This window comes from Centrocercus urophasianus, unplaced genomic scaffold, assembly GCF_019232065.1.
Source record: "Centrocercus urophasianus isolate 14NV4802_14NV808 unplaced genomic scaffold, USGS_Curo_1.0 seq_28, whole genome shotgun sequence".
NCBI lineage: Eukaryota > Metazoa > Chordata > Aves > Galliformes > Phasianidae > Centrocercus > Centrocercus urophasianus.
Genome location: NW_024884844.1, coordinates 9,120,300 through 9,137,460, shown reverse-complemented (window position 1 = coordinate 9,137,460; position 17,161 = coordinate 9,120,300). Strand labels below are relative to the sequence as shown.

General features: G+C 42.2%; 1 protein-coding gene across 1 annotated transcript; it reads right to left on the bottom strand.

Moving 5' to 3' along the window:
* Nucleotides 1–543: 543 nt before the first annotated feature.
* On the bottom strand, nucleotides 544–16,902 carry LOC122164942 (histamine N-methyltransferase-like). The gene is made up of 7 exons (XM_042827435.1): nucleotides 16,752–16,902; nucleotides 14,116–14,266; nucleotides 13,963–14,015; nucleotides 11,053–11,160; nucleotides 8,238–8,368; nucleotides 7,653–7,746; nucleotides 544–4,707 (listed from the first exon to the last, which is right to left on the bottom strand). Exons 2-7 carry the CDS (start codon nucleotides 14,250–14,252, stop codon nucleotides 4,352–4,354), a joined length of 879 nt encoding a protein of 292 aa, XP_042683369.1. The 5' UTR covers nucleotides 14,253–14,266; nucleotides 16,752–16,902; the 3' UTR covers nucleotides 544–4,351.
* Nucleotides 16,903–17,161: the final 259 nt, after the last annotated feature.

Below are 17,161 nucleotides of genomic sequence, written 5' to 3'. Positions count from 1 at the left end.
ACCCTACTGTATTTAGAAGTCATTGAAGCATAATGCTTACGTCCAGCTAATTAGATACATTGCTATAGGCAGCAGAGAAATATAATAGGCAGATGCATTCAGTTAGCCAGATCTCCCTTGGTGTAACGAGCTGAAGTCAATTACGGAGTTAAATTGGGAAAGGTTTGACCCGATGTCATTTATATCTCCAGTCATAATTAACACTTAAAGTTCAACTCTGTGGCAATTTTCTTTTAATAACACTTAAAGCATATATAAAGCTCAAAGAATTGTATAGACATGATGGAGGATGACTTGAGTGGATGCCAGGATTTCAACTCTCATAATTAATCCTCAAAACACCTTTGCAAGGCAGGCAACATCATTCCTTTTCAGTTTCTCCTTTGAAAAGAACCAGGACTTGCCCATTGCATCCCCAAAGTCCTGGAGATGAGGTCTGAGGCTTTTCAGTTGTGAAAATCAGTGAGCTCCCATCTTTTTTGCCATGTTATATTTTAAATTCTAAGATTATGGACAAATTACTTGTCAAATGGCCTGTTTTGTTTTGTTTTTTTTCAATTAGAAGCTAAGCAAATAGAGAAAAAAAAATCTTCCACAACCACAGAGTTTGCTTCTCAGTCTTTCATGTGGATGAAGTAGGAATGGTGCTGGGAGAAGAAACGTGCTCTCAGGCTGAGAACTTGTAAGCTGAGTTTCATCTCGTTGCAGATTTTTATGGTCAAGATATAACTCCCTGAAAAGCAGGGCTTTAAAATGGAAGTGCTGACAAAACTTTTAAACTACAACAGTGGAAATGGCGCCACAATAATTTATAATCTACAGGCAGCCCTTGGATTTATTATCGCAATGACAAATGCACTGTCATTGTTAATAGGATATTTCCCAGCAAGGACTTCTTGTTATGCAAGCCAGGTTCACTATGTCATGCAGCATGATAGCAATAAAGTCTACAAGAATTTGTAATGAACTTCAATTACTAATAGATTATGGTTAATGGGAAATATGTGCAGTAAAGATATGGGTTTTTATATGCGCCTTCTGGTACTCTACAAGGCAATGATTTATGCTACAATTTATGTTAACATTCTCCAGTTCGAAAAAAGCTTAAATTGGTGGAAAGCCACTCCATCCATAACAAATATTTAAGATAATTTTGCACATCGTGTAAATGAAGATGTAAAATTAGATATTAATCCATTTCATTTTAGCATTTGTATTTTTATTAAAAATGAAGACTTTGCCCTACTGTGTAATGACATTAAAAATCCTATCATGGGCTACAAGCATGAATTACACTGATGTAGAAATGGCGACAGCAACTGAGCTGTAAGTACATTTGTTCAATTTGCTGTTGTAATTAACAGAGCAGCGAGAATATTTTCCTAGGTATGATTTAAAGGCACAGACCTGAAGCTGCTCGCACAGATGTATGTGATGCAGGAAGGATGTACCTGAGAAGACCAGGATCCTTACTGATGTGTCTTTAACACGAGCTGCCTGAAGCCTTTTGTGTTTCAGCCTGCTTTATGACAGTGTAAGGCCATTGCTCTTAGCAAACCTGTGCAAAAAGCATATAAATACACCCTATAGGTATAAAGGCAGCTTGCAGGCATGTGAGCAAGGCAGACCTGGCCCACTGGCCCCCAAGGGTTTGCAAAGAGTGAAGTCTGGAAACGTGCCTTTAGAAGAGAAGGCTGCTGGCTGAGATAAGGTGGGCTTTTTGAGAGGAAAGCAGATAATTCCATGTGGAGAGCACGCAGGTAAGATCGAAACTGCTACCACACAAAACCCCAGTCTGTGTTGGGGTCAGACTCCCCAGGCCTGCTCTGGAACAGCAGCATCGTGCCGTGCAATTCAGGGTGATGCTCACATGAAAATGTGGCGCTTCAGGCTATTGGGAAAGCATTTGAGAAATACACAAAAGAGAGATTTATTTTAAAAAAATGAATATAAAATTGTCTTTCCCAGCACTCATTTCCTACTAAATAAGACTGGCAGCGTTTACTTTTTGGAAATGTTTGTGTTACAGATTTAAAATGAAAAACAATACATTCCTTATGTTTTCTTTTGTAATTCAGCCTTCCCTCAGCCCAACAGAAGCAACCACCTATGCAGAATGAACTTCACTGCATTTTCTCCCTTTTTTTTCAATGAAGTTCTCCTCAGAACTCAAAACCATGGCAGAGGATCCGACAGTGTGGAGATAAGGAGTTTTCCTCTCCAGCTTGGGTGACGGTGCCATTTCCCAATGAAATCTGCTTTGAAACAAGGCTGCATCTAAAGGCACACACCCATCAAGCGCTCCATTTCTCATCTTCTGAATCACCTTTCTACTTCCCTTTTTGCTCATATCCTCTCTCGTCCCTTCAGATCCTCTCTGTTGTTTACCTTCTTTTCCTGCTCAACCGTGAGGTGGGACCATTCCCAAATTTTCAGAACAGCCCTACCCAGAAAACTCTAAAATGCCTGTTTCTGCTATTTTGAACCTGTGAAAAATCACAGAATGGGCCATGCAGCCGCTGCTGTTGTTAGGCTTTTTCTTTTGTTATGGCATCGTAGGGCCTCCAAAAGAGACATCACTTCTTCCAGGGTCAGTGTGGCAATATGCAGAGGTCATTGCCTCCACGAGCACCGCTTAGAAGAGGTCGTTGACACAAAAGAGCTATGGAAATAGCTGCAGCTTTAATTTGTTTTCCATTAGAGGCGCGTGCAGGAATCTGTCCTAATGAGAGATTTTCTTTCTATCCCTTTCTGGCACATCACTGTAGTAGCTTATAGATGTACCGAGGTCTCCTAATGCAGGAATCTATGTGAAAGTGGCAATAGATATTATTCTGTTCAACAGCGGAGAAATGCTGTGGAAATGTTCTAAAACACGCTGGAATTAATATTTGATCACTAGGCAAAGTGTGTGTTTCAAATAATTCAGCTAAAATGAACAGAAATGGGTATTAATGTCTGATGCATTCTCCTGTAAATCACCTCAAATCTTCAATCATCCACATTATATTGGAAATACATATGTAGAAATAAAACATTATTTCATGCCACTGAAGCATTAGCTAAAGTACACCGTTCTCACACTGAAACCGAGCTATTTCAATGGCAGACATCACACCTGTCCCTCTGGGTACACCAAGCATTCAGACTATTAAAGTCATCCAAGCGGCTGTATTGCATTCCACTCTGCGTTGCACCTCGTAGAGAGCGCTGCACTTCTTAAAACCATGAAAGCATTCAGCAAAACAAATACATTGGTTACCAGAGCAGAGACAGCCCCAGAGGGTGAAAGGGCTGGGGAAGAGAAGTACATTTTTGCTGGACATCTTCTACCATGTTCTGGATAGATTGACCTGGCGTGATTCCACAGACAAGGAAAGAAATCCCACTGAAATTTGTCACTTCAGCTTCAGGGTTTATTTTTATGTCTTCCAAGTTATAAAGCTCAAAACATGAGCACGGCCCTTTGCAGCCGAGCTAGTCATAGGCCACAACCAGAAAGCCTATGTTTTTAACAAAAAATAAAAAGCCCCTCCATTACAGCAATAGCTGATTCCTAACCAAGGCTTAGCACCAGTGAAATCCACTCCTCCAGTTTGGCTGTCAACAATCCTCTGCCATGACCGCCTTTATTTGCTTCCATCTTTCAGTACCAGTATGGACCCAGTACCCGAAGTGCTTTTACAGCCCAGCATGTGTAGCTGCCATATATATGAACCACAGGGAAAGGACACTGCTGTTGCAATGTCATAAGAATAAAGTGAAAATACAGCAATGGGAAAGCAGTGCTATCACACAGAGCTGCACGTGGAGGCAGGAGCAGGCAAATGTCACACATGCAGAAGGTTTAGGTCACTTTCGTGGTAACTGGAGACATGAGATCTTGAAGTCACAACAAGCTTAAGGTACTCAAGATATTCAGCAGCCACCCAAGCAGTTGGTTGTTTCAAGGCTCCAGTCTTGAAAGTGGCACTGAGAAGCTGTAATTTGTGTATTTTGCTGAGAGTTTTTAAATGCATATGACATAATCATGTATAGTTCTTGATTATTTCTTAACCATCAGCCAGAGGAAGTGGTCTGGTTTCTGCAGTGTTTGAGCTGATGATCCAAGTTATATCTGATTATACCATATCCACATGATAAAACACAATTTACTGCTGAGTTACACCTTCATAGATTACTACAGAATTAATCTCGCTTTTAAAGATCACTTACAACAGCAGATGTTAGTAATGATTTCTTAACAGACTCCAAAAAATAAACTATGTAAATTGAACCATTTGTAAAGAATTTTTTTTCCCCCCTACTTCAAGTCTTAATATTTTATATCTCATCATTCGTTTTTCTCAATTCAGGGCTCAACCATTATCACACTCATGTTGTTATTAAAAAACACTTGCCCATTTCTGTTTTCGCTGCATCCCGGCTTTCTTAATTCTTCCAGTACCTGTTGCCTTAGTTCAGGAGGAGCATTTTTTGAAAACTCACAGGTTTCTGTCAAGAAATCCAGCAACAGCTCCCCATCGTTGTCCCCTTCAGTAAAGCAGCAAGTTATGTCCATGTGGGATGGAAGCTCATAGATCTTGTACTTCAGCCCAACTGAATCCAGAATCCCTTTGATATTAGCAGAGGATATGAAAGTGCAGAAGTCATCTGTAGGAAAGGAAGAACCATACTTCGTCCAGAGAGTTTCCCAGCCACTGGTTTCTGAGAAATAAACCATAAGAAAAACATTCAGGAAAAACACTATTTGAACAAATTATGACCTATTTCTTTTTTCAGCTGTTGTCTGCACTGCAAACTGGGGCTCCCAGAGTTAGGACTCAAGCCATGGGGTACAGTGGAGACAGTTGCTCCCTCTGGAGTGGGGCTGTGGGAGACAGGGTACATTCACCAGCTAGCAAATCCAGCACCTTTTGGTTCTCACAGTCTTCCCTTTTCCATGTCCAAAGTGTTCCAACTCTTTTCCACCTATGTGTGCCAATGCAATGGCCTGTGTCTCCCAGGGACCTTCTTCTGTAGTCCTTGTATTCAGCTATTCAGTGATATCTTCTTGAATTAAACCATTCTCTAGATTTCTGTGTCCATGTGGAAGACCAAATCCTCCTCCATTCCTTCATCCAATTTACTTACTTGATTGATCTATGTGAGAGCTTCATTAAAACACCTCTTGACAGTAAACTATTTACCTGTTGCATTAAATACACAGGGTGCAAAGCCCTGGTCACATTTACCATGCAGTTAGACACATGGTAGAGAAAATTATTGTAGTAGAGCCTGGAATGAAGCTGCACCATCTTCCTTCAGCCTTCACTCCCACCATGGTTACACACTGTGGGGTACAGGTAGCATGCATCCCAGGCAGTCCTCCCAGTGGTGCCAGAAGGATGCTTAGGCTGTGTATTGTTTGTGCTGTGCAAAGATTTCAGGGCTGTGGTTTAGTGGGGATGGTGATGTTGGGTTGACAGTTGGACTAGATAATAATAATATTAATGGCCTTTTCCAACCATTGTGATTCTATGATGATGGGGCAGGTAGGAAAAGACTCCTGCAATCACCTGCAGAAGAGCCCACACTAAGTCCCCCCTCTTCTAAAGACATTTTACAAAGAAAACCAATGGGGTAATCTGAAAACTCCCCAGATACATCTTCATTTCTTTGTTTTCCCTCATCCAAGATCTGTGATTCAGCATTTCTGCTATAAATCATTTATAAAAGGATCACCCAAAATGACTGGACAGGATGAAAATACCTTTGAGCCTAATGAGCAGCTCTTGAGAGTTATGACTATAAATCTCCCTAACTGCTAAAACCAGTTGCTTGGCACTTTTGCAAATGCTTTATCTGCAAGCAGTTATTTATAGTCAAATAAACAGTTTGGTGTTTAGAAGGGCTTCGGTATTTTCTTTCACCTGGTGGAAATTGAATGCAGAGCACTAATAGCAGAAAATTTGCTGGTGTCAGTGTTGTATGACTCGGTGCCATCTCCGAGCTGAGCAATTATACACTACCTGAACAAAGCATTATTATAATAGCTCTCGATAGGCTCAGCATATGGCACTACTTTTGTTTTCAAGGCGATGTAAACACATTTTTAAAATGTGTTAAAAATAACACCATACAGCTCTTGCAACTCGCCTGCTCTCCCAGCAGGGATGGAACAGGCGGCATTGCAACCTCCACCGAGTGACCGAGCCCACTGCTATCAATCCTATTCCCAGAATGATTTTTAATTAACACGTCCTAATGTGTTTGTGTAGGAAATAGCATTACCTTCTTTTTTTTTTTTTTAAAATGAGCTTTTGTTCTGCTTATCTTTCTTTCCTTCTTTTTGCTTCAATTCTCCTTCCTTTCTCTATACAATTATTTTCCTCAAGGTTTTCCTTTCCCCCAGCATTTTCCATTCCACTTTCTGACCTCTTCCTGTAGTCTACACATTTCCCCAGACACACTGCCATGTCCCAGTTTAGTGAGACTAATTCTGATTCTCAGAGGAACCCTATTCACTAATTGCACCTGCAGAGGAAAGAGCTATTACTGGGCACTTGTGTTTGTAACTTCCTCTGTCTGAACACAAAACAGTTGAAATTATTTATGCAATCATTGGGCATCATGTGTTGAAGGTGTGAGGAGGAGAAACAGGAGGAATGATACAAGGAACCACCTGGCCCAGGAAAGATTCCCAATAAATTTCATAAATTCAAATTTTTAGTGACATTGATTTTGAATAGACACAGGTTCCTCCCTGTATTCACATTTCATGAACATCAAAAGGGACAGGTTAAGCAACTGAAAAAGAATTTCAATGATAGGCACTATAACTATAGGCACCTAATTAGCAATGAACTGATATTATTATTGTTACTCAAAGAACAATAACATTAACTCAGATCATCTGAGATACAGATTTCTTGTAGCAAAGTGCTTGAAAACACTCTAAAGCAAAATTGTTTTGCAGAAAAACAAGTCAGAGAAATGCAGTTTCTCTGTGGAAACTTCATGAAGGCAAAGAAAAAAGGGAACTCCATCAAATACGTTTCAGTTTGAAGATATAGCCAAATTCAATGAAATCACTTAAACCTCTGAGGAAAAAAAAAACAAAACAAAATGCAACAAAAAAAAACCCAACTGACTTCCACCTAAAAGAGCTACATTAAGGAGACATATAGTTTGAAAAGAAAATGAGCCACATGTGCTCCAACAGCTGCTGTACAGTACAGCTGAGCCCTGCCCTAGCCGTTTGCTTAATGCTGCACATCTCCAGGAGCAAGACAATGCCTTTGGCATTGAAAACCTTTGGCAGAAAACAGCTGCAGCAGAGCTTGAAGTGGCTCTTACTCCATCACTGGCAGAGCTGCAGGACAGGGAAGAGAAGAAGGTAGAGAAAGGTTTTGTACCCCACAGAATGGGCTTACTGGCTCACAAAGCCTTCAGCTTTCACAATCTGCAGCAAGGAGCTGTGCAGGTACAGATACAGATGTGCAGGTACAACGTACAGATTTCTGTAGATGCAGGTGAATGGGCACTGTTTATTCTAGTTTCCCTCTATAGGCAAAATAATGTATTGCATACAAAAATACATACTGCTTTCTGGGAATCCCAGAGGTCCCATGGCTTCTACCCTACTGAACATGTCATGGAGCAGCTCTCACCTGACACCAGAATGATGAGGAGCTTTGCTTGTGCATCCAGGAGGCTGTGGAAGTACTGGATAATTGCAGGGATGTCTTTCACATAGTACAGCATCTGGGAAGAGCAGAAACACAGGGACATAGTGAGGTCCTGGAGAACACTATAACTGGTACCACAAAGTAAAAGGAACCAACAGGAGCAACCCTGGTCTTCTCTCATTACTCCCCCACACCAACCTCATGTTTCTTCATTAATCTGAGATGAAAAAGCTTGCCTTCCTTAGCTGTGAGGACAGCTTGTCACGGCTTTGGTATACTTGGAAACATAAAGGCAATTTCACAGAGAGGACAAGGGACTTGGAAAATGCTAGTTACAATGTGTTTTCAGTTGACTGCTGCCCGCAGCCTGGTAAATAGGACCACTGTGCTAAAAGCTGCTTTGCTGTAAGTCATCTTTCATTTTTGCAGTTTACTTCTGCTTAAGTACTTTAAATTATAGGGAAATAAACTCACCTTTCTTCCCCCAGAGAGGATAATGCAGTTGCATATCTCATGCTTGCTTTTAAGAGCCAAATCTTTGACAACTTTTACGTTGCTAACTTTTACCTGAATCATGTGAATGAAGTCCCATTTTTGAGACTTCTTTTCTGCCTTCATTCTCCTTTCGTATTCATTAGCTGTCTCCTCATGCCAGGTAAACTTTACATTGTCGAGGTTTGAGGTGGCAGCCACACGTTCTGAAATATGGGAGAAGACAGGACAGAGTTAACTCAATTACAAATATGGGATTAATCTATATTCAAAGCCTTAATACATCCAGATTCATGTTGAAGGTTTTGTTACCAATTTAATACAGCAATAGCATTCTTAAAATCTTGAACCTCTGTGTGAGAAGGGAGCTCCGGATCTTTGTAAGGTGACGTCTTTAGAGTGTCTGATGTTTCCTCTTTGCACCTTCATTTGGTTTCCCCTAGTCTTTATCTGATAGAAAAAAATAAAAGAAACTCTTTCACATGGCTGGTTCAAGCTGCATTAAAAGATGTTGGTTGGGACAAATACCAAACGAGGTCCCTTCACTGGGGTGTCATGCAACACTCACATGGCAGAGCAGAAGCCAAGCTGTGCCGAAGGGTTTCCCAGATCTGACTGAATAAATACAGGAACTTAAGGATGGAGGAATAGATTCAAAGCGTAAGTTACACTAATGGGCTTGGCTCCCCACGGCATTTTGTTGCTTTCATAGGAGCAAACTGTGGGATGATTTTTTATTTGAGGAGATGCTGGAATACAAATGTCCATCTGCTGGCATATGGAGCTCATCTTGCTGTGCTCCTGCTTAGGGCTTAGAACTGCTCCAGGACAAAACTAGCCCTGATGCAATTCCTGTGCTTCGCTGGAGTTAACATAAATTTAAAACTTAAATGGCCCAAAGGCAGACTGAGCCTTAGCTACAGAACACATGTTCAAAACATGATTTGCTAACACCAGTGCCTTTACAGTGCTAGTCACAATGTTCCTCCTTTGGGCTGTGGTTAGGATAAATCCCAGTCAGACAGATGAGAAATGCTCCATCAGTTCTTATCTCCCCTCTTTTATGGCCAGAAATGGGGCATCCCTTTTGGATGCTGCTGCTGTAACTCTGCTTGCTTCCATTTATCAGTCACTGGCCATAGCACTTGCAGTTCAGATTTAATTTGCTGTTTTAAACTTGGGCTTCCTTCAGCAGCGGTTCATATCACCATCATACGTAATCTGGTGCAATCTGCTCCAGTTCAATTGCTATGCAGTCTGCAAGGAGACACTGGGAAGGAAAGTGAATTGTGTGCCTAGGTTGGTTTTAAAGGCAAAATTTCAGAAAGGACAAACTCATTCTGATTATGGGAAGCTTTTGCCCAAATATTCATCTGAACCCAAGACATATCACTCTAACCACATAGAAAACTTGCTTAAATTTTATCCTTGTTTCAACCCAGATTGCTTCCTTGGCAGAAGCCACCCACAGGACGTTGACTCATGGCTCTGTACTGGGCTGGCCATACCAGCTTGCTCAGGATACCATGTCACACCATGTTGCTCAGGATATGAAACCAAAGCACAGGCCATGGTCATCAAAGGGCTTCACCCCGACACAGGCCAGGAATGAAGGAAAGCCTCTGCCTGGCCACAAGACTGTGAGAAGAGACTCCATCCAAAGACACTTCCTAAGAGGAAGCTCAGTTTGTCATCACCGCAAGTCCCAGGAAGAAAGTTTCTCTTGTGAGCTTGGCTTCTCCTTTCAAGGAGAAATGGTTAGGCAGAAAACAGAACTACGGAATCCTCAGAGGCACAGATAACATTTCTAATTCTCCGTGGAAAAAAGAGCTCAGAAACTTAATTAATGATACCTACTGGGGACATGATTAATTACCAAATAAGAAAGTTTAAAGAGAGAAATTCAGATGAATATTTCATTTCTAGTTTAGCATAAAATTTAAAATAAGGACAGCATCTTATATTTTCTTTAACTTTCTGCAGGAAAGAAACTCATCAAAATGGAACAGGATTGCCTGTTGGTGGTAGAAAGTGAATATAGGAAGATGCAGCTCAAACTCAGCCTCATGTAGGCTATGGTCCACTGCCCAGATAGGACAGCAGAGCTATGTGCTAGTGCCCAGACTGTCTGATAAACACAACAAATTCTCGTGCCCATTCTTAACCATCTCAATCCTGACAAACATAAAAGCTACTGGGAAATGATCTTTTCAGAGATCAGGTCCACAAGATAAGGAGACAGGTATCAAGAAATGATGCATTTCTGGGGATTATTGTTTTTTTCCACCTTCATATTCCTCAATTTGCTTCATGCTTGGAATGCTCTTTTTTAAAGAACCTTAGCAAGAGTAAGAGTGGAAGATTTACATTGTGGTTTTATAATCTGCTATTTACTAGAGGAGCATTTCCAGTAAGGCAAACTGCTGATGAGATTTGCATGTTAGCACCATGTTCATTCAGCAGCAGCTTTCTGGCAAGGCCATAATTACCTACTAGTAAAGCCAGGTAGGTGCTAATCCAGCAATAAACCACGAAGGTAATCAAACTGCAGACTGATACTTAATGCTCAGTTTGTAGGGCAATCTAAACAAAACATACCTGCTTACACTCTGTCCTTGTGAAATATTTTGGTTTCCTCCATTAATGTGAGCCAGGCTGCCTGACTGGTGGAAAGTAATGAACTTTGCAGTGTAAGAGACAAAGGTTTTTGTGAGAAAATGAATGCTGAAAAGCAAAGATGGCAGGGAAGCATAAAACTATGACTTTCATAACTTTTAAGAGCCAATTTTCTGGCAAGAAAGACTTTGAATGTGGGGTCATCCAGAATTCAATTCTTTTTAATGCATTTAGAGTATTCAATGTAATTTTAATTTATTTAATGACAAAATACCTTTGTACTCGAGGATTTGATCAGCACTTGGCTCTATCACCTCATTGTTGATGGTGACACCTGGATAACTGGCTTGCACAGCTGAGATGATCTGCAGGTCAATCTCACCTAGGGAAAGAGGCAATATTGCACAAGAGATGAAAGCAAAGTTCAGGTAAATAATGTCTCCAGCACCACAGAGCTCCAGCAATGCCCCTATTTTAAGTCTGATGCATGACATTTAGGTACAGAACATGTACCACATAGGTATGGTAGTGCACGGAGCACAGAGGTGCTCTGAATTCTTAACAGATTGCCACTGAGGGCTTTGCTCTAGCCATTGCTCTTGGCCACCTCTCCCTGTCCACCATATAGGAAGCTCAGGGAGATGATGCTCTTGACTGAGGGATGATTTATGGCTGGTTTGAATGGCTTTGTTAGGGCATACTTCTGCTTATTCTGCTAGAATGTATGCAGGTGAAAAAGACAATAGAGGAATAAACAGATGGAGCACAATGTAATGCGTACACATGAGCTCAGCCCATCACATGGTCCTCCACTTTGTGGGTCCAGTTAACCACCAAGAGCTCTCTGCCACCTTCTGGCCCCACACCACGGGTCAGAACAAGATACTCCAAACCAAGGGTCTCACATCTCATTTAGGCCTCAAAAACTTAACAGAAAAACCTAAGGAAGAATACAACACTTTCAGACTTGTGAGTCTTTCATAAAGCAACTAATAACACCAAAATTTACTTGACATCTTGGCTGGTAAGTTCTTTGAGGGAAGGGAAATTTAATTTCCAAAATAGCATAAATAGCTGTGGCTTTGCTATCACTGCACACCCAGTATTTCGTTGGAAAATCAGAGCTAAGTCAGTCATTTGCAGGCATCCGTGGTAAACTCTGGAAAAACAGAATTTGTAAGTAACTACTGCAATTGTTTGTTTGTTTTGGTTGGTTTGCCGACTTCCTATAAAATTGATTATCCCTTTGAAAAGGCTGTGCAGATCAGAATTTAAAAAAAATTAATTTCCTGTTACCATATGTGAGTAGGTTAATATATCCCCTTCCACTCTTCTGTGGCTAAACCACCCCTGTATTGTTTTTAACCAAAAAAGCACCACTTTGATTCATAACTTAATCCACAGCCTTAATTGACTTCAGTTAGCTCTTTTATATGCAAACAAGTGTCCTGAGGCATTTTACAGTCAAATTTGCAGCAGCTTGCATTATCAACAATTTGGCAATTAGGCTATCCGAATTATTTAAACTCTCCAACACAATTACCTTTTAAAGGCTACCACTATGTTCGCCATTAAGTTTCTAATTAAACATTTTACGTAACGGGATAGTTTATAGCACAGTTGCTACTTTATTGCAGCATTGATGACTTTTATGGTTTTTAAAGGTACAGAGTGCTGCGCACTGGAGTGTGAACTTAATAAGGCAGAGGCTGTAGGCAAAGGCAGATGCATTAGATGGGCAAGGGTAATGGGATATGATGCTGCATTAAATGGTTTGGTTTTTTTTCTCACTGTGGAGAAAGTTCACAGGACATGAAAAAGTGGGGAGAAAACCTTTTCCTTCAATGCTGCCTCCCTGTGAAGTATAGGGGATGAGGCCACAGGTGCTGGCATCAGGTTGGGGATTGGAGGGAGTTTGCTCTTTCCTGGCCCCAAAAGGATCTGCAGCAGGGACATGCTTTGGGTCAGCCTTTACGTTGCAAAATGAACATTGACACATTATTGACTGAACACCTTCCTCGCTAAACTGGAGTGCCCCTGATTAAGTAATTAAGCACCTTTCTAATTGAGTAAAGTGTTCCTGTTACAAACAGCATTTTATTGGCAGACGAGTGGTTTCGTTTGATTGGAGAGAAATGTTTCTGCTCTATCACACTATTTTCTACTTAACACCCACCATTTACATACAATTATTTTTACTTATTAGAAGAGATCAACAAAACTCAGATTAATCCCTGGAGATAGTATGACCGAAGCATTTAAATAAACTGTTCATATAGTCTGATGTCTTAATGGGCTGAGCAGAATTAGGAAATATAAACTTTAATTAAGAAGGAACTTAAGCAAGAACGTAATGAAAAGAAGCCACTGTGTGCTGCTGGTATTGTTTTTCCATCTAGTTAAATTCAGCCTTTTTCTTCTGATATTACAGATCACGGTGAAGCCTGGGCAGCAGACACCTACACCTGCAGAAGACTGAAATCAAACTGACCAGGAGCACCATGTCCCCCACATGGCTGTAAGGTGCCAGTTAGGGCAAACTGGGACAAGTATAACAAGGGAGAATGGCTTTAAACTAAAAGAGGGAAGATTTGGGTTAGAATTTCTTTCAAAATTTTTTACTCAGAGGGTAATTTTTTACTCAGCTGCCCTGAGCTGTGTAAGTGTCTCACCCCTGGAGGCATTCAAAGCCTGATTAGATGGGACCCTGAGCAGCCTGATCTGGTATTGTCAATCCTGTGCATGGGATCTTTAAGGTCCCCTCCAACTTAAGCCATTCTATGATAAGCACATGCAGGTAAGGCTGGAGGTGTCCACAGCTGTGCCATTAGCAGATGGCAAACCGGAGGAACATGTGATGGTGACTTGGGTTCATGTTTGGCCCTGTTTTTTGGAGGGGCCAGTAGCTGCAGAAGGGGCTTGTGCAATGGATGTAGACCATGAGAGTTACAGGGGAAAGTAATTGAAAGGAAAAAAAAAATACTCTGAGGGACCTAACTTATGCTCTTGAGTTAGGGTTTTTTGCATGGAAAGCCAGTGGGCAGTTCAAACCTTTCTGTCCTCAAGAAGTAATGTAGCAGAATGAGAGTTCATTTGCCTCTTCCAGACGACTTTTTGAGAAAAGCCTTTACTGCAATTTGTATAAAAGGGTAAAAGCATATCAATAGTGAAGCTGATAGCATACCTGCTCCACCACCGACACTTAGAATATTGATTGCAGACTTCCCGCTTCCAATACTGCAAAAACAATTACAGATGTTAGGAGAGCTGACAACAGAGAGATTTACACCCACTATACAAAGCACCGTGCCCCGTTAGCTTACCAGCCCTCCATTACCTTGCCAGCAGGCCTGGCAGCTGCTGCTCCACAAACTGCTTCATGGTCTGGTGCTCAGTAGACTTGGCCAGGAAGACATGGAAGCAGCGGACGTAGCGGTTGAGGTCTGTCAGCAAGTTCTTCATTAGGGACCCCATGATGGATCCGGGAGCTGCACACAGCAGAGAGGGAAAAGAGCTCTGCTCCTATTTCTGGTGTCTCAAACCAATTACTGGGGATGGTTTGACATATCCCCAGAGAAAGATTTAGGCAACAAATGAGGACAAATGCTATCCAATTGATTTAGGACAAATTCTAAGCAACTAAGGAATGGGGGGAAGATGAGGAAGCTAGCAGTAGTAAAGAGAGAAATCCTAGCAAATGCTTTACAAAGCAGGGATAGTCACCACTAGGGATACAGCAACGTCTTATGGTCCGCAGGGAGGCAGCAAGTTGGTTAGCAACATCTTGTTGACTTGCTCAGTAGTTTGGCAGAGGGAGTACTCGTTCTTCCTTAGAACATTTTGGGTTTTTATTCTTTTCCAAGCATCTTTTTGATTGCCAGGCTGAGCAGTTGTTGGGTAATGGGCTATTGATCATGCAATTGTTGCGTGGTGGGCTGCTAGGTATGCACATTGACTGCATGGTAATCATCTCCTCTGAGATGACCCCCATAAGTCAGCTTGAATGCCTAAAAGAAACATCCAAAAAGCTTTCTCCTTGTCCCTCAGCCATATAGGTTTATCTTGCCACTGTGCTTATGGTAACCATTAACCCCAAAACTTGTTGAGCAGGTTATGTCTCAGATGGGTGCTGAACAAGCTTTGAAGCAATAATCGCTCCAGCTTCTTATACTTGGAGAAGGAAAAACAAGCTATGGATTGGTGCTAGATATAAGGGTTTATCATGTGGGTGCGTGGTTGGATGGCTGAATGAAGGACTTTGCTCTTGTCCATGTGCTGTTTAAAGTGCATTGCGGAATGTTGCAATAGAAGGCATAAATCGGAGCAGCAAATGGAAATATATTATTGTTAATCTCCATGCCAGCTTTTTTTGGCTTCACTGACACAACCACAAGCCAGCAGTAGGTCTTCAGATGCTTGTTAAATAGAGAGAAGCTCCCTCATGCCTTGGAGGCATGGAGGGCTCACAAGGGCTGGGCTGGGTTAGCAGAGTGCAGCACGTGTCTCCAGAGATGCTAGTGGATGCCTTTATTGCTTTTTTTGAACCTTTTGATGTTCTTAAAGGGGATGTTGGGGGTTGGGTTGAAAAAAAAAACCAAAACTGAAAAACGCACTCTGTATTTTTTAGTCCATGTGAAGATAATGGCACAATTCCCACAGGCAAACTAGAGCTTTCCTGAAAGCCACACAGGTTGATGGGATGGATGTCAAGAGCCCTGGAGCTGGGGCAGGCAGCATGTTTCCTGGACACAGCAGGAAGAACTGAAACCATAGCTTGTATCCATCACATCTTGTCCTCAGCAGGAGGAAGAGGAGCCCTGCTTCTCCCTACAGGCACCTTGCAAGGGGCCCTGCCTGTGACTGCCTTTGCTCCCCGCTTCCCCCTTCTGAACCTCACCGGTTATTTTTATTATTCTCACTGGACTTCTCTTGTTTCTTTTCAATGATAACAACAGCTGCCAGGCTTTACTGGCTGTCTTTTCTGCTGGTGCCAAAAATAACGTCCAGCTCATGACACGTGCTCTTTTTGCATCCCAAGAGCTGCAGCCCTGCACGTCCCAGAGGCTCTCACAGGAGGCATTCCCACTATTCCTCTTCTTCGAGGAACCACATGCTGCTGCCAGAGCCCAGGCACAGGCTGTACTGTGCTGCTTGCTCAGCCAGAACAACTCCTCCTAAGGACAGCCACCACAGCAGACCCCCACCTTGTACCTCATCCCCTCTCACACAACAAAGATACTTTCTAGGACAGAATAGAAAACCAGATGAAAAAGATGCTGGAAGAACATGAGAACTTTGCTCAGTGCCAAGTGCTGGTTGGCACAGCACTGGAATGTGATGGGACCCCTGAGCACAGAGCTGCCAGTCTGCCCTGTGTGAGAAACAGGGAGCAGCATCCCCGTTTACCTGGCTGTCTGTCAGCTCACCTCTTTGCTTTTTGCTTTCATTTCACAAAGAAGCTTCATTGCGTGCTGCTAAAATATTTTACAACCTTCAATCTTGAGAAAATATTTTGCTCTTAATGAGAGGAGATTGAGACAATCAACATTTCTTGTCCAGCTCTCTCTGCTTCCTGTGATTCAATTTGCCCACCCCTGGCTCTGCAGCCTCTAACAAACAGCTGAGATTCATTTTCATGTTATGTGCACTTCAAGGAATTTGTCTCATTTATTTCATTATGTTCTTGCCTACCTGAATTTGCCCCATCTACTTCATTATGCGTTTTGCAGTTTGAACCGCAGATAGTGAACTTCAGAAGTGAGTTTAAAAAAGAGAGAGGGACAGAGAGAGGAAAGGATTGGGATTTGGGGGTCAGATTGCTAGAAATTGATTTCTAGAAACTTCTGGATGTTCTTTGGGGTTTGGTTTGGTTTGGGATTTGGGTTTCCCTTTGCAGGAGGCTTGGGACTTGTTAGTAGGGGATGGTGCTGATGGAGGATGTCAGTGCAGCCAATGCCCGTGCCTGGTACTTACGTGATGGGACTCAGTGAGCAGCGGCTCGCTCGGTGTGGCGTAACGTCACTGTGCTGTGCTGCACTGCTGTCCTTTCTGTGCCTTTGGTCCCACCCCAGGACACTACGTTGCAGCTGGGAGGAGGTCCTGGGATGTGATTCTGGGCTGCAAACACTGCATGGGGGGAACAGAGGAGTTTGGCTGCAACTCACACACGTGCTGTCCCAGATCACCGCTGTGCACAGCCCAGCTGGAAAGGTCAGGGAAAAAGGGAGAGAAAGGGAAAACAAAGTCAAACCAGGTTCCTCTGACCTGTTCCAACACCACAGCTGTGATTCTCTCTCTGTGTCTATGTGTGCAGTTTCTCTGAGACATCTCTGAGCCTTTCTCTGATTCTATAGGGGAGATTTAGGTCAGGTGTTAAGAAGGTG

Excerpts from the sequence above, each read along its gene's own strand:
- LOC122164942 (XM_042827435.1), bottom strand. The coding sequence starts at position 14,252 with ATGGGGTCCCTAATGAAGAACTTGCTGACAGACCTCAACCGCTACGTC. Across the intron at positions 7,747-8,237 it reads ACTTCATTCACATGATTCAG|ATGCTGTACTATGTGAAAGA; the intron begins GTAAAAGTTAGC and ends TGCTCTTCCCAG. Across the intron at positions 4,708-7,652 it reads CCTCATCATTCTGGTGTCAG|AAACCAGTGGCTGGGAAACT; the intron begins GTGAGAGCTGCT and ends TTTATTTCTCAG.